At 42.3% G+C, this 23,075-nt stretch overlaps 1 protein-coding gene across 4 annotated transcripts in view; it reads right to left on the bottom strand.

Moving 5' to 3' along the window:
- The window catches only part of rcor3 (REST corepressor 3), a 74,337-nt gene that overhangs the window by 34,671 nt on the left and 16,591 nt on the right, over positions 1-23,075 (bottom strand). For all 4 annotated transcript variants that reach the window (XM_068045093.1, XM_068045092.1, XM_068045091.1 and 1 more), the window contains 5 exons: positions 16,732-16,784; positions 14,730-14,891; positions 10,658-10,782; positions 6,899-6,977; positions 1,597-1,815 (listed from right to left, as the gene is read on the bottom strand). In XM_068045093.1, coding sequence (XP_067901194.1) covers positions 1,597-1,815; positions 6,899-6,977; positions 10,658-10,782; positions 14,730-14,891; positions 16,732-16,784 — 638 coding nt within the window. The remainder of the gene's footprint in view (positions 1-1,596; positions 1,816-6,898; positions 6,978-10,657; positions 10,783-14,729; positions 14,892-16,731; positions 16,785-23,075) is intronic.

Raw genomic sequence — 23,075 nt, forward strand, 5'->3', positions numbered from 1 at the left:
TCTTTACTTATTATTCTATTGTACTCATCAGCCTTCTTCAATTTTAATTGGTTTCTAATCGCACTATTTATCCACGGCATCCTAAAACTACTAGTAATTTTCTATTTTAATGGAATATATTTATTCTGTACTGTTGCAATCTCTTTTTAAAAAATTCCACTGCTGTTATACAGTCTTGTGTGACAATTTCTTCTGCCACCTTACCTCAGCTTGTTTGCTCATCTTTCTAAAATGTTCCCCAATCCAAGATGGAGTACTAGCTTTTTTACTGTTCTTTTTCCCTTTCCAGTTGGATCTTAAACCTTATATTGTGATCATTAGCCATAATGTGCTCACCCCACTTGATCTATTTCATTACTCTTAACCAGATTTTTTTCCCGTCTTTCATGGGATGTGGGCGTCGCTGGCAAAGCCAGCATTTGTTGCTCGTCCCTAATTGCCCTTGACAACTGAGTAGCTTGCTAGGTCATTTCAAAGGGCAGTTAAGAGTCAACCACATTGCTGTGGGTCTGGAGCCACATGTAGGCCAGACCAGGTAAGGGTGGCAGATTTCCTTCCCTATAGAACATTCGTGAACCAGATGGGTTTTTATGACAATCGATAATAGTTTCATGGCACCATTACTGAGTCGAGCTTTCAATTCCAAATTTTTATTAATTAATTGAATTTTAAATTCCACTAGCTGCTGTGGTGGGATTTGAACCCATGTCCCCGGGGCATTAACCTGGGCCTCTGGATTGCCAGTTCAGTGACACTGTCTCCCCGATCTAACAACTCCTCCACCCTTTTGGTATACTAACATACTGCTTGAGAAAGGAGTCCTGTGAATGTGAAAGGCACTATGTAAATGCAATTTCTTTCGCATTTACACTCATTAAAGGAGGTATTCTGGTTGAAAGAAAAAAGCTTTCATAACCTCATGAAATCCAAAGTGCTTCATAACCAATGAACTACTTTTGAAGGCAGTTACTGTTGCTACATAGGCAAACATGGCAGTCAATCTGTACACAACAAGATCTCACAAACAGCAAGGACACAGATAAATGTCCAAGTAGTCTGGTTTGGTGGTGCTGTTTGAGGGATAAATTGTGGCTAAGACACTGGGAGAACTCTGCTCTTCTTTGAGTATTGTCATGGGAACTTTTACATCCACCTAGACAGGCGATGTGGCCTCGGTTTAACGTCTCAGCTGAAATACGGTGCCCCCCACCAATGCAGTCTCCCTTCTGTACTGCACCGAAGAGTCAGCCTAGATTATGTGCACAGGTCCCTGGAGTGGGGCTTGAACTCATGATCTTCACGAGTGACAAAAATTGGCCAAGCTGATACTTGACACTATTGGATTAGAAAGCAAAAATACTTAAAATGCAAAGTAAATAAAAGCCTGGTGCTGAAGCTTTAATTTAAACACTTGTTCAAGTATGAATTAACACTTGCTGGGTTAATTGTATAAAGTCCATCTTTATTTAGCAGTGATAGGATTATAGCTTTTGTTATGAAAATTATTCTGCAGTTCAGGTTACCTTATACATGGTATACAAGAAACAAAATTTACTTCTTGGGAGTTTTATAGCTACACTACAGGTATCCAAATACCTGGCGCTTCAATGAGATTAGTTCCATATCAAGCTGTCTAAGAATGGTACTTGCTGCATTTGGGTTGCAGGACATGGCTCCAACGTCGTCTTGGCTAAGATACATTCCTTTTGGTGGTCGACACTTGGATCTAAGAGGGTGGTGACGATGCTGCAAACTAGGAAGCTCTCGTCTGACTGAACCAACTCTGCTGATCTGTACGGGGGGATCAGGATTACCCTAACAGAAAAAGTATCAGAAAGCAGGCAAATGTTACATGTATTTTAAGAGACGATAAACATTCTACTTAAACAGGGTTATATTTAGCAAACTTTTTTTAAAACAATCTAGCTGCTGAATACAGCCCCTGGTGATGTCACCAACACTGAATTCTGATAACATCACCAGAAGAAATTGCCAAGGTAACAGTCACAGCACTTCAAAATTAATTAATTGTGTGAAGTGCTTTGAGACACTGATGTGCTAAAGCACTATATAAATGCAAGGCAAGCTGAGGTAAAGCTGAGTTACAGGAATTACAACAATGTGCATTGATCAAAGATGATATGGTATTTAACTCAAAACAATTCAATTTCATTGTTTTAACCATGTATGTACTTGTTTCCAAAAGCAACAATATAAATAAAAGTGTAAATGATAATCACTTCAAACTTTAAACAAGGTCTTAATAGTGAGATTCCTTCTTTAATGCCAAACTCAGAAGGGCCAAAAAATGAAACCCTCTGTGAATCCCAGCTTTCTCCAAGTTTCAATAAGGAGGCATTTATAATCTGGAGTAGCTAAAGGTTGGGCAAAGCCAATCAACAGAAATTCTGGATTTCTGGGACAACACATTCATTCATCACATTCACTACGGGACTTCCAGAAATCCAGAGATCACACGGTTGAATCTCATTTTAATGATTTCCCTACACCCACTGTAAGTCAGTTATTAAATAGTACTCAGCACATGATCAGTAGTTTTAAAAAAACCCTGAAAACACACAACTCTGGTCAGTGAATCACAAAGAAGAATTATTCCAACTTCCATTCAGATGAATAGTAGTGGGTAGGAAACAAACAAAATAGTTTGCTCTTTAAACTTTCTTACAATAATTATGGTGCTGAGACACAGGATTGAACTCAAGGCTACTCATGCTTTCTTGCAGCAAGCAAATAATTAAATTCATGTTTTCAGGTATGGTTTTTGTTTCATTATTGGCAAATTAATGATCACTAACACAACATATTTTAGATTTTGAACTGGATCATGCAGAACACTAGTTATTTTATTTTCATGAAGTAGTAGTGACCACCCACTTTGTGGATGGGGGAGGAGACAAGCATTTTTCCTTTGGAACCAAGTTGGCTCAAAGATGACATCTAGCAATGGGAGGCAGAAAACAAATGGAATCTCTGTAGTAGATTCAATCATTCGATTCTGCAGACAAGCAGGCTCGCATTACTCCAGGGTGTTGACTGACTAGCCAGCCTGGTTCATTAAAAGATCTGACTTCAGTTACTATCACTGGGATTGTGATTCTTTCTACTAGCTCCAAATATTTCTGGAAGCCAATGCACTAACTGCTAAGGTGGTGCTGGTAGGGCAACAGCAAAAATCCCATCATGGCACATGTTGGTAACTTGCATAATCTGAGCTGTTTGATCTCTAGCAGTTTGATCTCCAGCAGTACTTCTCTGCATATTTGAGTAAAAGGTCCTCAAGTCTTGGGTCTTCCTAAACAATGCCAAGTTCTCTAGGTTAGGTAACTGGAGTACACCCTAGTGAGTGCGTGCAATTTATACTAGGCAAACAAAATCCTTAGAGGCTGGATTTTATTCGTCGTGCTTTGAACTCGGTGGCCTTCTGACATGTAAGTGCCGCCAGACAGCCCTCGCGAAATTACATGCGGGGGCTGATTTAAATAGAGAGAACGGTGCAGCCACCCCCAATGATATAGAGGGGGTGGCCGCAGCATCTCCAGCAATGGCGTCCGGAGCCACCGTGCAGGTGCAGCACCATTTTTAAAGGGCTTCAAGCCCTTCTGTTACATTTTAAAATTTAAAGGTCCAGATCTCTGGGAAATAACAATAAAATTATGTTTCAAATATAAATCACTTCTTCAAACCCCCAATGGATAATTTATACATTAATTGCCCTCTTACCCCATTATAAACTTTTAATAATCCCAAACATCAACCCGCCCCCCGAAATTTGTTCCCTTTGACCCTCAACCCCTTCCCACCATACGCACAGCCAATAAAAATTGTTTTCCCTGCTCCTCCACCCCTCCCGCCTTGAAAATTTTATTCCTCCCCCCTCCCCACCAGTTTCTCACCTCGGAATTCCATACGGAAGTCTGAAGGCGCAGGAGGTACGAACGGCAGATGTAAAATTGACATGGGCGGCCGCTGTCAGCAGGTAAGTGCACTTACATATCATTACTGTTCATTTGAATATTAAGATGAAGGGGCCACTGTCAGGCGGCGGAGGGGGGGGCGCTGCACCAAGGGTCCCCCCCTTTAAAAATGATGCTGCACCTGCGCAGTGGCACTGGATGCCGTTGCCAGGGACACTGCGGCCACCCCCTCTATGTCACTGGGCGTGGTTGCTCCGTTCCCTCTATTTAAATCAGCCCCCGCACGTACTATCGCGGCGGGCCCTTCTCGATGACACAGGTTGAGGCGGGTCTCTCCCCGCAGTATTTATCTGCCACCGCCCCCCCAGCCACAACCCACGGCATCGAGGAGCTAGTAAAATTCATCCCTAGATATCTCGATTTCTTAGTAGATTCATTTGGAGACTCTTGGGTTGCCACATGCAGCAGACTCCCTTTCTTTGTCATATGAAACAGTGCTATAACAAGTGAGTCACAATAAACTGAGTGAGATTCAAACTGCTATGTCATCATATCCCTTGGCACTGCAACTCATTCATTTTAATGCTTCTCCAGGTTTATCAATAAATATTCAGCATTTCTTTCTCCAACATTTCAGCTAATATTTTACTTTCTTCATTTCCCAAGTCAAGGCATCCTCTTGTCTTTGCTGAATCTCCAGCAGTTGATTTTGTGTGTAGTAGCATTTGCCCATCATCTTCTTTTGTTTTACAATATTCTATGCTTAAGCAATTTTCCTAATTGTTTAATCGTGTCCTAAAGAATGGGAACTCAGCTTGTTTCTATTCTGGAGGGGGAGGTAGAGAGTAGACATCCATTAAGTTGGATGAACGTTGCAAAGATTCTTAAAATAAGTGATTTACTCAACTGGGGAGGCAGCCCACAAGGCATTGGAGCAAGTTGGTTTTGCTCTGAGTTAGGTAGTTTTCTTTTACGATCAAGATTCAGAATACATGGATTACATAACATATCCAGTAGCTATGGAAGAGCTCTCCTTTGCTGCACAGTCCTTCTGCATAAACACAAAAACATTGGGGGGAAATTTTATGCTCTTCCTCCGGGGGCAGGTTTGGAGGTGGGGAAGGCATAAAATCGGGTGGTTTGGTGGTGGTGGTGGGGGGTGGTTCCCGCCACCATCTCAACTCTGCCAAAACTTAGTCCAGGGCGGGAAGGCCGTTCACTGACAATTGAGGCCCTTAACTGGGAAATTAACCCCCAATTAAGAGCCTCTTTCCACCGCAGCTGCAATTAGCCGTGCAGCAGGCAGCTCTGACGCCGTATGGGAAGCACGCCACGTAAAACCAAGGTGGTGTGGGGATGGGGGCAGGGATCCTTCGTTTAAAGACACAGTGCCTGAACGAGGGACCCGGCATTGGGAAGGGGGCAGGGCCCGCTAAGAGCCACCCTCCCTGCCCTTGCCGCCGAACAACTCTCCCCCCCCCCCCCCCCGCCCAAAACCCCACCCTGTGAACCCCTCCCACCTGACCTACCCAAATCCTGGTTCCAGCGACGCTCCTCGACCTCCGGTAGGTACTCCTCCGGCAGCAGCCACTGCCTCTGTGGTGGCTCTACAGCTGCTGGTCTCTGATTGGCCGGCAGCTCTCCAAGGGTGGAACTTCTGGCAACAGGATCCTTGATTTTGTGGAAGGCCTGCCGCTGTCCATTTAAGTGCCTGATAGACACTAGATTTAGCGGCCTAGGGTGAAGAGGCAATGCGGGGATCTCGGTGTGGCTTTTTCTGGATGCCAAGACTCCTGCTGCCAGGACAAAATTCCCCCCACTGTGATCCAGGAATAGAGGTTGGTGGGAACAGGGGTGCATGTGGTAAAATGCTTTAACTTCATAACGACTTCAGGCAATGACTCATGCTGGGTTGACAGTCCTGCAGTACCTTGTGCAAGTGGTTAATCCTCATGTGAACTTGGGCAATGAGTGTCTGCAAGCTACTGAAAGGTGAAGGACATCACAGCTATGTAACCCTATCCTCAGACAACCTCTGCAAGCACATTTCCAGCTGAGATCAATAGACAGCAATCAGAAGTACGAATGAGGGACGTATTTATCTTTTTCTCCTCTTACAGATCTCCACTGTATTATTATTAATTACCTTCTATTTTCAGGTACTTTAACTTATGTTTCTAAACAAAAAAACATTTCTTTCCTTTTCCTTTGTCAGCTAGATACCTGGTACAAGTAGAAACTCATCACCATATTTAAGAGTCTCCAAGGAATTCACATAAGCAGAGTTTCCATTTGCTAATGGAGGGCGGCACAGTGGCGCAGTGGTTAGCACTGCAGCCTCACAGCTCCAGGGACCCGGGTTCGATTCCGGGTACTGCCTGTGTGGAGTTTGCAAGTTCTCCCTGTGTCTGCGTGGGTTTTCTCCGGGTGCTCCGGTTTCCTCCCACAAGCCAAAAGACTTGCAGGTTGATAGGTAAATTGGCCATTATAAATTGTCACTAGTAGGTGGTAGGGAAATATAGGGACAGGTGGGGATGTTTGGTAGGAATATGGGATTAGTGTAGGATTAGTATAAATGGGTGGTTGATGTTCAGCTTCTACCACTTTTATGAACAGTTTGATTACTTTAGTCATTTGCAGCAAATCAAGTCACTAGTTAAAATTAATAACAGCATTACTGCTAGCTTGCACGAAACTAACTCTGAAGGTTTGCAACACTTTGAAGGTTTGTACGTACATATTTATAGTGTAAAAAAATAAGTAATCTAAAAAGCCACTGTGCAAAGGCTTAAAGGTTTCAGTGTTGAAAATCTGACTGTGAAGGTGGACTCTAGCAATCTTCAGCTTCCACAGCCTTAACTTTTAACCTATCGCCACATCTAGGGACCTTGAAGGTTCATACTCCAAAGTCAATGAAACTTCAGCTGAAAGCCTGGCTTTGTTAAACTTCTAAAAATTCTCACCTCTTTCTTAGTTTCTTTGGTAGGATTATAATCACTGTCAGTAACGTCATTTGCAGCTCCTTCCTCCATCCCATCATCACTAAAATCAAGAATCTAGTATAAATACCACAAGAGACACACATACATATGGACTTTGTATCAAGTGACAGAAAAGTTAGAAAATTAAAAAAAGATACAACACAATTATCACCAACAATTAAACTGGAGTTTAACCTTATTAAAAGAATACTAACTGATCACCCATGGCATTGCAGTAACATGGGCAAGGAGAAGTTGTGATGTTTAGCAGTTAACCAGGTCTGCTCTTTTAAAAGGCACTGTTCACTTATTCCATGAGGAAAGGTTGTCTAAAGAGGGACATTTGGAGGAGGTCAAATACAGGTGAGCTGCTATTGGAAGCTCTACATGGAGAGGGGCTAGGGTTATCTGAAAGTCAGAAAAACAAAGGACCAACTTGCCTCTGTTTCAAAAAAAATTGTTCAGTTATGACCCACTCATACTTTATATGAAGTGTTGATGTCTGAAGCATAATTGACATACTAGACATATATCTCCTGTGATTATCTGCATGCTGTTGAAAGTGAGGGCAAGAGAAGGGAGAAGAGGGCACTTTTTCATTGCAAAATAATTTGGTATCTTCTAAGGCTTCCAGTCAAAGACAGTGAAGCATTTCTTTATTAATTGGCTCCTGGTAAGTGCATACCATACCCACTACCATTGAACAAATAGATAACACAGCTGCTTAATTAATCTATGAAAAAAAATTGTTTTTGAATTCTCAGTATAAAAAGATAGATGTTGTAGTTCCTCTCGGAGTTTCACTCATTTAAAAAAAAGCCCCAAAAATTTACCTTCCAGCCCCTTTACAAATTATTTTGAATAATTACCCAAAGCAGTGTTACAACCTGAGTCGCGGCGCACACTTTGAAATTTACACCAAATAGAACCATTGTTTTCAAATTTGAGGAATGATCACTCCTTTTATCTCTCCCTCTCTCTCAGCTAGACTCACTGAAGTTACAATGTAAAATTTGAGCTGAAAAAAGCTATTAAAATTAATTTCCCGCTTTGTTTGAAATCTTATTACAGCGTGAGAAGGCATTTCAATTTGAACAAAGAATGATTCTGATGAATGCTGGATAATTCTTTACAGTGCACTAGCTCAGACTGTGGCCTCTTGGGGATTGTAGTCATGTATCTAATTGGTAACTCCTTTACTTCAGGTGGGTGACAACTTTAGGGAAAACATCAACTGCATGTGAAGAGGTTTGACAGAGGATGAGATCTCCAAGTAAACATGATAAGGAAGATATTTACATGTTCATTTTTTTAAGTAGGATTAATCATGCAACTGTGAAATATGCAATTTTAAATTAGAAATGTTACTTTGAACTGAAGATGTTTGAATTTGTGGGAAAATGGAATTATTACACGGAAGTTTTGGAAATACCATTTTGAGCAATTTGACTGGATCTATTCTGACTTTTAGAAGGTTCTCGTCACCTCTCAATATTAAATATAGAGCTAAGGTGTATTTTGATTCAGTTAGATCAGAATAGTGCACCACATCTAGGTAATTTTAAATGGTAAGTGCAATTTTTTTAAAGATAAATATACTTTATATTACTTTAAAGCATCAGGCCTTAGCAATAAGATCACCAATATTTTAAAAGATTTGGTGTGGCCAATGTTGACTAGAGATGAGTTAAGCACATATCTATTTATACAGATTGCTGCTGTTCTAGTCCCATGTGGAGTACTGTGCACAATTTTGATCACTGTATTACAAAATAAACATCCAGGTGTTAAAAAGGATACAATGGAGAGCTATGATCACCCTCCCAACTTGCACCCTCTGTCAATTTTAACACATTCTAAATCTGAATCCTAACTCACACCAAATCCCGTTCACTCATCACCCCTGTGCTTGCTGAACTACACTGGCTCTCAGTTTGAGGCAAGACCTCAATCTTAAAATTCTCACCCTGATTTTTAAGTCTCTGCATGGCCTCAACCCGCCCTATCTCTGTAGCCTCTCCAGCTCTACATACTTCCAACATCACTGCACTCCTCTAATTCTGGCCTCTTGCTCATCCCCAACTTTCCTCGCTTCACCAATGACAGCTGTGCCATCAGCTGCCTAGGCCCCAAGCTCTGGAACAAAAACAAAAAATGCTAGAAATACTCAGCAAGTCTGGCAGCATCTGTGGAGAGACAAACAGGCTGAATTTCTGGTGACTTAAGGGTCTCAATTGGCCTGGGGCAGGAAGGCTGTCCTCAGCCTTCCCCACCCTGGACTAAACCGGAAGGCATCAGGAAAGTGATGGGTACTTTGTCCCCCACCTTCCGATGCAATTTTATGGGCTGCCCCCCATCTCCCACCCCCCGCCTCTGTTCCTATTCCGAAAGGGCCAATAAAATTCAGCCAAGAGTTAACAGCCGGGATTTTATCCAGGCAAAAGGGGTCCCAGCATCTGGATAAAGCAACGCCAAGAACCCCATGCCGCCTCTTTTGTGGGAGGCCTGCCGAATCTAATGCCAATTATGCCCTAAAAGGACAGCATCAGGACTTCCATGGGATCAAGGACCGTGGCGACGGAAGTCCCACCCTCTGAGAGCTGCTGGCAATCAGAGGCCGGCAGCTTTCACTGAGCATCGCCACCGCAGAAGCGGTGGCTGCTGCCAGTGGAGCACCTACCCGAGGCCCAGGAACAACATTGGACCCAGGTCACAGGTGGGTCAGGGCGGGAGAGGTCTTGTGGGGTGGGGGCCAGTAGCAAGGGCAGGGGTTGACTCTCAACCTTTTAACGAGTTTTTCGTGGTGTGCTTCCCATGTGGCGACAGGGCTGCCCACCACACAGCTAATTGCGGCAGCATCGGGAAGAGGCCCTTAATTGGGCATTAACTGCCCAGTTAAGGGCCTCAATTGGCGGCGGGGCAAGAAAGCCATTCACAGGCCTTCCCGCCCGGAATTAATTTTGATGGAGGTGGGATCCCCTCCGCCCCACCCGATTATATGCTCTCCCCACCTCCAAACCCGCCTCAGGGAGAGCATAAAATTCCCCCCAACATATCAGATCAATGACCTTTCATCAGAACTCTAATCTCTGCCTCTCCACTTCTCTCTGTTTCAAACCTACTTCTTTCAACAAGCTATTGGTCACCTGTTCTAATATCTTCTTATATGACTCAGTGTCAAATTTTGTTTGATAATTGCTCCTGCGCAGCACCTTGGGACATTTTGCTATGTTAAATGCGCTATATATATGCAAGTTGGTGCTTGTATAAATTGAGATCTGGAATTTGTAGAAACTGCAATAGCTGAGAATGTTGACAATGGAGAAGAGATAGCTCAGGAACGATCTTACTGTAGTGCATTCAGGATTCTAAAGCTACGCAAGATAACCATCAATACATTTAACTTGGATTCTACAAGAGGGTATAGTCTCAAACTTGGAAGAGGAAGGATGAAAAGTACATTATGATATAACTACATACATAGTAGTGAATGTATCCTAAGGAGGCAGTAGTGGCTGATTGGATGAGCAAATTCAAGAAAGAGTTGGATAAATAGCTAATGAAAAATGTACGAAGAGTATGAAATGTATTGTGGAATTTGATATATCTAGACCAGATTGACTTTCCTCATCTGAAACACTATAATTTAGTGCGACACAGCACAAGCTTTAAATAAGCATCAGTTACTTCTGCAAGTAGTAAACATGGGTGCCATGGGAATAACCATCTGACTTGACTCACCTTTCATCCTGATTGTTTCTACTTGCTAATTTTCGTGCTTGCCGATCCATTAAACTTGTTCGTGAACGGGTTTTTTTCCAGGAGTAGTAGTACTTCACTAGACTTGCAATTGACTTATCTGGTAGCTGAGACATGATACAAGAGAAAACCAATCAAAACCCTACATGATACTGATTATTGCACAGACACAGGCACTATAATGGAATTCGGAAGTGGAAGCAGACAGGATGGGGGAGATAAATACAGTCAATCCCCTAAACTGATAAATTCTTCAAAAATCCCCATTAAAAAGGATACTTCACATAATAATATGCTTCATTCTTTTAGGTCTTTCACAACTAGTTTATTAAAAAATTGATTTATAGCACTGCATCCTTAATGGCAGCAGGCACTTCAGGACAGTTAAGAGGACTGATGTACCCAGCACATGTTCATTCAGCAAATATTAGGTGTTTGTGAAAAATTGTTATCCTTTTCATCGCTGGCTATGGTTTTCAAATGTTAAAATATCTCAAAAATGAAAAACTAGGGACAGGACATCAAGGGGAGTATATCAATGACCAGCTGACATAATTTTCAGAGTCAGGTAACATTTTCAATATTCAGTGAGTATGTTCAATTGAGCTACGACTTTGCAAACTAAGAACTGATAAAAACTAGGTAAATCAAGAGGGGGAACAGGATAAAAATAAGTGGAAAAGAAAAAAAAATAACTACTGCTCAGAGGTAAGAATTTTAATCCAAACCACTAATAAGTTACCACTACCCTAGGGTAAGGAACGGAAGTCAAGGAAATTTAGGATAGCTTCACCTATAGGGAAACATGATTATTAGAATGATTCTCTGACTTGTAAACAAATTAAAGATCTATTTAGAGCCTTCTAAGAAGTTTTATGATATTGTTACTTATGATTTTGTTTCATGCTTAGTACTCTAATCCACTGTATTTAAGTCTCTCACAGAATTACTTCAACTGTGTCCTTTACTTATAACAAGGCATCAGAGAGATTCTAGAATAGTCCCCGTGGATTGGAAGATAGCAAATGTACCCCCACTATACAAGAAATGAGGGAGAGAGAATACAGGGACTATAGGCCAGTTAGCCTGACATCAGTAGTAGGGAAAAGGTTAGTATCTATTACTAGGTACATGAAAACAGGGCACTTAGAAAATCATAATATGACTGTGCAGCCAACAGAAAGGGAAATAGTGGGCTGGATTTTAAGGAGCTCTCGACGTTGGGATAGGTGGCAGGCAGGGCTTGAAGATGGTCCCGGATGAGGCCTGCCACGGACCTTGATGCTGGCTGGACCTGGCCCGATCCTCCTGGCGGCAGTGAGGCACCGTGGTGGTCTCCCTGCCACTGGGCAACGGGACCACAATCAGCATATGCAAATGAATAACATTATTATATTTACATGTACTTACCCTTAATCATGATGGCCCGCCGCGATCTTCAGCCCGGTGGCCAACACTCCTGCACCTTCCAATCCCCATCCGGGGAAACAAGGCGCAACACTTGGTTGGGTGTCGGGGATGGTGGGAAGGGTTGTACTTTAAACTTTGCGCAGTTTTGGGAGGGGGGGGGAAGATCAGGTGGTAAAGGTACTTGTTCTGGGGGGGGGGAAGGGCACATAGTTAATTTAATTGTTGGGAGGGTGGAAGAGGGGCAAAACAAATGTATTTATGTAATTTTCTTTAACTATTAAAATAAACCGCTCGGGCTGACTGCCCTTTAACAAAGGCGTCAGCACCTGCGCACAGGCAGCTGACGCCATTGCCGGGGACAGACAGCCCACTCCCTCCATGTGATGTGGGGTGGTGGGGCTGCCATTTTTGAAGCTTGCCACCAATCTATAAAATCCAACCCAGTGTTTGACAAATCTGTTGAGTTTTTTGAGGATGTAACTATCGAGATGTCATGCATTTGGATTTTCATAAAGCATTAAATAAGGTGTCACACAAGGGATTATTACACACAATTAGAGCTCACAGGGTTGGGGGTTAATACATTAGTATTGGTTAATGGACAGAAAACAAAGAATAGCAACAGACGGGTCATTTTCAGGTTGGCAGGCTAACTAGCGGGGCACTGCAAGGATCAGTGCTTGGGCCAGTTATTTACAATCAATACCAATAACTTAGATGAGGGGACGAAGTGTAATGTATCCAAGTTTGCTGCTTATACAAAGTAAGCTGTGAGGATGATTCAAAGAGACTGCAAAGGGATATAGATAGGTTAAGCATGTGAGCAGGAATGTGGCAGATGGAATATAATATGGAGAAGTGTGAAGTAATTCACTTTGGTACAAAAAATAGAAAAATAGAACATTTTTAAATGGTGAGAGACTGGGAAATGTTGGTATTCAGAGGGACCTGGGTGTCCTTCTACATAAACCACACAGTTAACATGCTGGTACAGCAAGCAACTAAGAAAACAAATGGTGCATTAGCCTTTATTACAAAGGAATTGGGAGTAGAAGAGTAAATAAATCTTACTTCAATTATATAGGGTCTTGGTGGAACCACTCCTAGAGTATTGCATACAGTATTGGTCTCCTTACCCAAGGAAAATATATCAGCCTAGGAGGGTGTGCAGCAAAGGTTCAGTAGAATGATTGCTGGGAGGAGAGATTTGGTTGACTAGGCCTATACTACCTAGAGTTTAGAAAAATGAAAAGTGATCTAATTGAAATGTATAAAATTCTTAAGGGGCTTGACAGGGTAGATGGTAGGAGGATATTTCCCCTGACTAGAGGCCACAGTCTCAGCATAAGGGGTGGGCCATTTAGGACTGAGATGAGGAGAAACTTCTTCACTCAAAAGGGTAGTGAATCTTTGGAATTCGCTACCCCAGAGCCGTGGATGCTTAGTCGTTCAGTACATTCAAGACACCAATCAGTAGATTTTTGGATACTAAGGAACCCAAAGGATATGAGGATTTTGCGGGAAGGTGGAGTTCAGGTAATTCAGCCATGACCTTATTGAATGGCGGAACAGACTCGAAGGGCTGAATGCCCTACTCCTGCTTCTATATCTTATGCTCATTCATCTTAAGATTGTACAGCTGAATCTGTGACAAACATCGGGGTTTATTGGGGAGGGTGGTGGGGCACGTTCAGGATAGGTAGGGGTGTGGACTAGCAGGGAAACCAATGTGGAGAGCTCAGTGTGAGGCCTGGGCCATTTTAGCTCTGGCCTAACTGGAATAAAGTGGTAGAGTTTCCAACCCAAATCCAGCAGAACTGATGCAGGGATGGCTGAGAGACCGCTGAGGATAACGGGGGCCCAAGGGATCAGTCCATGGCATATGGTTAGTGCTGAGAAGGTCGACAGTCAACATCAGCACTGGAAAAAAGAGGCAAGGTTGGGCTGGGAGGATCAAGGACTCCTTTTGAGATCCAAGGAGAGTTCCTGATTCTCCTGGCTCACAAGGACCACAGAAAAGTTACATTTTTAAACTCTTCTAGCTATGTGACTCAACACCATGGCTCAGCTTGGGGTTGACCCAGTGCGGGCCTTACAAACCCTGAAGTTATAAAGCCATTGTGGCTCCAACTACATCATCAGGCAGCAACATTCCCATGTAAAGTAGGTCCCCACTTGCCAGGGTTCAGGCGGCCATCCAGCTAAGATGGTGGAAGATGGGAATGCTGCACTTCCTCCCACACTGTAATAATCCCTTATCCACCTAAGTTTCTGACAGGTTGGGGGCGAGGGTGGGGGGGGGAAAGAGTTAAAATCTATTTGAATATCTCTCAAAATCAAAGGGATTGGCCTTATTTAAAGCAAGAATTTTGCAGCTACCCTAAGAACAACTTTATCCTGTGAACTGCTGATACATAATGATGAAAGGTCATCAACCTGAAATGTAAATTTTGTTTCTCTCTCCACAGATACTACTGGACCTGCTGGGAATTTCCAGCATTCGCAGTATTTTGCTTTTGTATTAGTATAATCAACAACCATAATTTTAAGTGTTCTATGACCTTTTTCCAGCAAAATTCAACATGAATTCAGTATCAAAGTAGATTATGTTAAAATTTAAGAAATGATTTGCAAAAGTAGTTACCATTTGTTGAATCCTGTGAAAGCTCTTTCCATGAAAACTGAAGGCCTGTTCAAAGAGAACCTTATCTTCGACAGTCCATTCATCTGGAAAAGGTGTGAAGTTAGGCAAGTCGGCCAATGACTTCTCAATGTTGTGCTTGTGCCAGAATAACATTCCCAAAGCCTATGTGAGGTGCATGCAAAGTAACAAACATTAGAAAACTGACTGCAAATTTTTGCAATATTTATCATCCATGCAAGTATCAAATTCCATTCAGGGGTGGACTGGTTCTCACAAAAGGGTACAAGATTTTTCCACATTCTCCTGGACAAAAGGGGGACACTGATAATACACTGCAATAAAGAGACTCAAGGGGATTCTGGGGAAATTTCACATTTTCCCATATGGCAAGTCTGTCCCTGATCCAGTGTAACTTTGAATATCATGTAGAATTTGTCTTTGCACAGCCAATCATTCTTTCCTCTCTTCTCCTCCCATGTCCCTTTTACTTTTCTCCTCTCCTGAAGGTGCCAACTCTCACTGCGATAATAGCTCTATGCCATGGGCAGCCCTGTTGAAGAATATCAGGTTGGGGAATGTACAAGCACTAGCCCATAAAAGAGGGAGGGATTTTAAATCACCTGACACCTCCCCCCCACCCCACATCCCGGCAAGAGAGGGTTAACAACTTCAATCCACCATGAATGCACCTACTTCCAGTTTAACTGGAGTAGGTTGGGGGGGGCAGGTGAGTACCCGTCTCTCAAGAGGCAGCAAAGTAATTTAAAATGCTAATAAGGCTGAGCACCCCAGAATTCAGCAGCCATATGGATTGAATGGCTGTGGGCCAGGTTTACAACGGCTCGGGAAACCCACTAGCTAAAGGGAGGCAAGAACTGTCAGATCCAGCAGATAACTGCTTTTCTAGTATTGCATGTTGGAAAGGAGAAGCAGAAGGGCTTCCCACCAGCACCCCAAGCTAATATGCCACAACCAACACCCCTCCCCATGATTGGCACTTCAGCCTCCCTGCAATTTCTTCCTTTCTCCTCTCCTGTCCACAGCTGCGGCCTACTAGCATTGGCCTTCCTGCCCAACAGCCAATCAGCCTCTCGATTTGGCTGATTTTTGTCTCCAATTTTTGGGAAATGGAGAAAAAAAAATTTAAATGTGATACTGCTATTAAATTTGTCAGGACCTCCTCAATCGCCACATTTCCTAGTTGCTACAAGTAAGCCCTGCAAATATTGAGGCCAGAATGTCAGCAGCCTACTCAACTGGACATAGTACAGCTGACTTCAATCCTGTCCTCACTCAATGTTTGTAAGTACACAGGGATCACTGGGCAGCAATCAGGAGTGGAAACTTTGAGAGATTGTTTTCCCTGTAACCCAAGTGGCTTGAGGGCAATGTTAATGTCCCAACAGATGCCCTGGCTAAGATTACCTAACTACACAAATCAGGAATGGAAGCTGTGGCCTTTCAGTCTGATGGCATAACATCAGAGCAACTCATCAATTAAATTTGTGCAATGAACAAAAGATACAGTGAAGTGACGATGGGTACATTTACACATTGTACAACTGTTGTCAGTGCAAAGTGGTTTCTTTCATGTCTAGCCTCAATCTTGAACAGTGAAATTCGCCCACAAAGTAGAATGAGGCTCCCTACTTTGCATTGAACTCAGATAAGGCCCTAACTCTGAATTTACAGTACACAAGTTTATTGCTGGCATAAAATGGAACCACTTTGCACCAATGTTAAATTTGTAGTATAAAAGTGTATGAAACTGCAATAATCTCATTGATGGGATTCAGGCAGTCCAATAAGGTCCAACAGCAAAAAATAGGGTATTTATTAAGGTGATCTAAACATCAAAATGAAATGAATGCTTTGTTCTTTATATGGTTATGCATTACAATGAAAGATAAAAACAACAAAAAATAAAGTCATGAGCCCTAAATCCAAAGAAGGACTGAAATCTACCCTCCAAATCAACAACCAAAGTAGTTTCTTTACAAACCTGTTCCACGTTATAGCCATGCTTTTCCTTTGCTACTGCAATATACTCATCCACTATAAAAAAACATAAGTGCAAACTCTTAATACATTATTACAGAATGCAGACACTTGTTGGTACTCATCATCATTCTCCAATGTCACCATCAAGTACTCTTAAAAGGACAATTAACCTCCATCCACAATGCAGCATGACACCAGTTCCAGCTGCAAGAGGTTCTGATGACATCAGAAACGAGAATAGGAAACATATCTGCTGTTATAAAACACTAATGGAACAAGAATCTGCCAGCAATGTTCTTAATGTGCTTGAAGACAATAAAAGCATAAATTAATAGATTTATAAATCTCATGTGAAGATAACCCTGTGAAATTTGCAAGACTCTATTGCCTAATTGAATAGAAAACATACATTTACATGCCTTAATGATGCTTAATTTGCAAGGCACAGCAGTAACTTTTTTTAAAATGCTAAATAATCTGTCCTTTTCAAATTGGTGTGATTTGCTTTTTAAATGGAGAATATTATCATAGGGGAAGTAACTTTCAATCTAAACGTTTATTTTCCATGCCCTTTAAGTTTGTTTTTGTTAAATTTGCACTAGATATGGGTAATTATTTAAAAAGAAAACTTTTCTGTGGAATACACCAGACCAACATTTTAATAAAGCTCTGCTGACATCCATTTGATATACTTGCCAGGAGTCACTGATTAAGCCAAATCTAATACATTCAGAGTGTGACTAATGGTTATGGTTTGCTTTTAAATACAGCCGCTACACGGACCTGAAATATTGAATGGAATTTTATGCTCTCCCCCGCAGCGGGTTTGGAGGTGGGGAAAGCATAAAATCGGCTGGGATGGTGGTGGCGGGAGGGAACCCTACCGCCGTCCCGCCTCTGCCGAAATTTGATCCGGGGCGAGAAGGCCTGTGAAAGGCCTTCCTGTTCCGCCGCCAATTCAGGCCCTTAACTGGCTAATTAGTCCCTAATTAAGGGCCCCTTCCCGCCGCAGCCACAAATATCTGTGTGGCGGGCAGCCCTGTCACTGTACAGAAGCACAGCACAAAAAAACTGTGCGGGCTGCTGCCCAGCTGCAGGGTGGGGGAGGGGTCCCTCGTTCAAAGACACAGAGCTTGAACAAGGGAAGGAGGGGGCGGGGGGAGGGGGCCACCCCTGCCTTGCTGCCACCCCCCTCCCCATGACCCCCACCCCACGAGACTCCTCCCGCCCTGACCTACCTTGAGTCTGGCTTCAGCGTTGCTCCTCGATGTCTGCTGGCTGCAGCTACAGCAGCAGCGGCCCCTGATTGGCTGGCAGCTCTGCAAGGCTGGGACTTCCGGCGGCGGGGTCCTAAATCGTATGGAAGGCCCACCGCTGTTCAGTTAAGTGCCTGATTGGCACTAAATTCCGTACAAGAGCCGACGCGGGGTTCTCGTCATCGGTTTCTCAAGACATCGAGGCCCCAACTGCCAGCACAAAATTCCACCCGTTAACTCTGTTTCTCTCTCTTCACATGCTGCCAGATCTACTGAGTATTTCCAGCTTTTTCTGTTTTTATTTCAGCCTCTATTAAGGTTTGTTACCATTTAACTAGCAGCATAAGCTATACTGGGCATGGACTACTTTCAAAAAGGAAAAGGTTTAATACAGTTGAATGTACTATCTATGCAACAGGAATTGGCTTCCAACAGACAAGGAGAATCCTCCTATCAGAGATTAGCAACAAGCAGCTGTTAAAGTTAAGGCACCTTGTTGGAAAGAATAGAAGAAGCTTTACTCTGCATCTGTCTGATGTTGCATCTGACCTGGGTGTATCCAACACTTCTAATGGATATTAAATCTGGAAAAACAGTCCACTGATTGTCCCTCACTTTAATGAATACAATTTTTTTTATAATGTCATCCATAATCATTACCCCTTTCATAAAATATAATGAAGAACTTTTAAATAAAACAGAAATGCTGTAATTGTACAGCAGATCCAGCAGCATTTGAAGAGAGAAAAGATCGATCCTCAATATTATCAGTTCTGATGAAAGGTCCTGCTCAAAATGATTCTCAGATGCTAACAGAGCTGACAGCCAAGATTTTGTCTTGGCGAAGAGGTCTTGACCACTGGCAAAAGTGCCGGTGAGAACCGCGCATCATCGCCTCCCCTTGCCGACGGAGAGCATAAACTTCCGCCCGATGTCAATTGGTACTATTTTCTATTTTTATTTCAGATCCCAGTATATAGATCTCTGTTGCTTAATTCATCCAACGCACACTAAGAAAACGCAAAATGAAAATTCATCAATTTTACTTGCGTAAATAAAGTGTCCCTGAAGCACCCCTTCAAGTTATGGATCTCTCAATACTTACTGCCTCGAAAATACTCAACTCCTTTTCCCCCTCATTAAGCAGAATCATGCATTAGAGACCAAACATCAGTTCAGAGATGCCATTTAATTCAGCTTGAGTGCAACCTTATCTTCTAACAATTATTTAAAAGGTATTTATGGCTTTGTTAATTCTAATATCAACCGTCAAAATAGATTTTGCCAGATTACAAAACAGCATAACATCTACTCATCATAAGCCATGTCACGTGAAATCGAGCATACATCCATAACATTCCAAACATCATATACTGTTACCGCTATAAAATAATCTTAAAAGGTGAAAAAAAGCCAGGAATTTCAACCTGGGTTATTCTGATCTACCCATGAGCAATGCCGAAGATCCATTAATATTTTACTTATCTACATAATAATATTGCATCTATTGAATGCATATGTTACACTTCAAGGATTAAAATTTGCATGTCACACAAAATAAATGCCAGTTTGACCAACAATACAACTGACCTGATGATTTGCTAAGACCAATCAGCCTCCAACTGATCTGAGCAAAACACAGCAACTTCAGCTGTTGGCCCTAAAATGGACACAAGAAGTTGGATGCAGCTACCCCTTTAACGGCAGAATAAAACATTGTGCATTACATGGTACAATGCTCCTGTTCTAATAAAACAGTATGTCATCCAAGTTATGAAGGGCAACACCATAATGTAAACATCTTACGCCTTCAGGGATTTCCTGTCTACAAATATTTAACTCCTGTTGTAGCATTTTTGTCTCACTTTTGGGTCAGCTTTTCCCATTCTAAGTTTATATTTCTTTGCTCTCTCCATTCAATTTTACACTTTTGATGTCATAGTTTGATGATGAACTAATCAAGTCACTCAAAAATACTTTTGAGACCAGGCAGAAGCCCAGGACTCCAGCTCCTCCTGGTCCCACAAGGGAAAATCCAACACTTACCTTAGAAGGCTCCTTCTTGCTGCAGACCAGGTTTCACCAAGTGGGGTGACAAAATGGGTGCCCTATGAAGATCACAGGATCCCAATTTGCATAAACAGATGAGGCTCCTGCCTCATTCGGCTGGACACTTTGCCCAAAAAAAGAGCAGCAGTGAAATCAAGGCATAGCAAATTGACCCGCTCAATTTTAACTTCCTCTCCAACTGGTTTCCGCCAGGCAGGGAAATTAAATTTCCACTACCATTCGAATATTATTGTTACTTAAGCCCATATGCAACAGGCGTGAATAAAGTGAATGTGAAAAATTAATGTTTTGATTGATTGGTTCACTATTATTTGTGGGTCTACATGACTGGCCATTGAAGATTGGATGTATAAATGTGGGCACACAAAAACAAGTGGATTGGGAGCTAGTGTGGGAGAAAATTTAAAATTCTGAGCCTGACCCCTAACTCGCTCACTTCTGGATTTTACAGAAGCAGGACAAATGTTGAGCAGCCAACCTCCTCCCAGGAGGCAGGTTGGTAAATTAAATAGATTAATGAGTCTGGCAGCCTCTGATTTAACCTCTTTGCAGGTTCTAGTGGGCAGCCAGGTTTTCCAGGCCTTGGTAGCTGAAGCAAGGCGAGGGCAGCTTGGGGGAGAAGATATTTGCCTTTGCAGCAGTCCTTAAGAGCCAGGAGCCTTAAGAGCTTCTACCAAGCTTTCCTGCAACAGCACTCCCCTTCCATACAAAGGCCCCTTGGTTGTGGATTGTACGCCCCCTCCTCAAACCCCCCACAGGTTAGGGATCGGACACCTCCCAGAGTCATGGATCAGACCTACTGGGTCTGCGGTCTGCTCCTGAGAGCTCCTCACCCCGCTGGAAGCCACAGCCATCAATCAGGCTGACTTCCAGATGGGGGAAACTGTCAAAAAATGTATAATTCCACAGCATGCGGGGAAACCTTCCACCTCCCCCCACCTACATCACCCACTCCTATTAATATCCAAGATGAAGTTTTTGTAAGTTCTTAAGTATTCTTGCTACTTCCTGCATTTTTGATTTGGACATTTCCTACATCACAAGTTCAGTTTGGCTGCTGTTTCAGTTTGAACCACCAATAAAGTGCACCACATAACAGCAAATGTGCACTATCTTGTAATACATTTAAGTGGATTTTCTGTTACACTGCTCAGAATTATCAGATGACATAATACTTCAGCCAAAATAGTGTACCATGTAATGCACAATGTAGCATTCTGCTTAGATGAAGTTACATTTAAGTTAGGAGCAAGTTACTGCAGATGCTGGAAATCTGAAATAAAAACAGAAAGTTCTGGAAATACGCAACATCCAAGAGAGAAGCAGAGTTAATGTTTCAGGTCTGTGACCTTTAGGAGATCAGAGATCTGAAACGTTAACTCTGCTTCTCTCTCCAATGATGCTGCCTGACCTGTTGAGTATTTCCAGCACTTTCTATTTTTATTACTTTTAAGTTAACATGTCTTTTTAAGACAGGAAGTATAATTGCAAAAGAAGTAAAGTGAAGTTCCTTAATTTTAATTGTTGTTTGGTAAGAAATCCTTGAGATTGGAGTGTGCAGAGAAGTACCCAGCATTTTAAGATTATTTTATATTTATAAGAATGTGATCGACTGACCAACTTTGTTTTGCACAAGGCAAGTTTATAAGGACAGGAGTGTTGTGTCATACAATACACACTGTATCATTTTGCTACTAAGGTGACGGTGTGTCTCTTCCACCACAGATTAAGTAAAAGAAAAGCTCAGCATACAACTGCAGGTCTTTTTTAAAAAAAACTGATACGGTCAATTGAGAGGATATAGGTATTCCAAGTTGGTATTTTAGAGCTATATTTTCCAATAGACACTGCTGAACCATTTTAGTCACATGCATCAGTTTTAGTATAATAAGCCTCACATGCACTCACACAAGGGGCGGCACAGTGGCGCAGTGGTTAGCACCGCAGCCTCACAGCTCCAGCGACCCGGGTTCAGTTCTGGGTACTGCCTGTGTGGAGTTTGCAAGTTCTCCCTGTGTCTGCGTGGGTTTTCTCTGGGTGCTCCGGTTTCCTCCCACAGCCAAAAGACTTGCAGGTTGATAGGTAAATTGGCCATTATAAATTGCCCCTAGTGTAGGTAGAAGAATGGTGGGGATGTAGTAGAGAAAATGGGGTTAATGTAGGATTAGTATAAATGGGTGGTTGTTGGTTGGCACAGGCTCGGTGGGCCGAAGGGCCTGTTTCAATGCTGTATCTCTAAATAAAACAAAAATAAAAGGTGTATTCTAACATCTACCGCTGTTCAGTAACCAAAGAAGTACATATAATGATCAAAAAACACTTGCACATGCTGCTTTTCATCTTCATCATAAACGCACAAAAATAAAACACATGTGCATATGCCACACAAATGAGTACTGAGGTCACATGTCCAGTGATGGTGTCTATGACTTACTTTCTTTTTAGTAATCAAAATTGCAATTGGTCACATCTGGATTTCTAATTAGCTACAAGTGGCCAGTGGTTAAAACACTGCTTTAGCATCTCTCTACAATCATTTCTTCAAACTTTTTTTTGAACATAGTGGGCAACAGACATTTCAGTGCAGCTGCAAACTGTGAAGGACAGGAAATGGACATCAGACTGCCAATGAAATCCGTTGCAGTCCCCACCACATCCAGCAGTGCGTTCATGCGAACTCAATTCGCCTGCTATTCACGATGGACACTAAATCCAACGCACACGGCAATGCCTATAATTTTTGTAAAGGTAAGGAACTAGGATCCCTAATCTAGTTAAAAATGGTGCAGACTGTATTGCGTGATAGTAAATCGATCCAAAATCAGATGATTTTTTTAGCTAACGAGTGATTAAAGCTGCCTGAAGTCTTCATCAGCACTGTTAACAAATAGGGCAGTTGGAAAGTAGAGACTTCAAGAAGCTTCAATTGGCTATTCCCTGAGGCATAATAACAGATGAAAAGGGGTAGACAGTGCTCAGAGGTACTCAGCTCCTCACGTAAATAGTTAACATCGCACTT

Source organism: Heterodontus francisci, chromosome 13 (genome assembly GCF_036365525.1).
Source record: "Heterodontus francisci isolate sHetFra1 chromosome 13, sHetFra1.hap1, whole genome shotgun sequence".
Classification (NCBI taxonomy): domain Eukaryota; kingdom Metazoa; phylum Chordata; class Chondrichthyes; order Heterodontiformes; family Heterodontidae; genus Heterodontus; species Heterodontus francisci.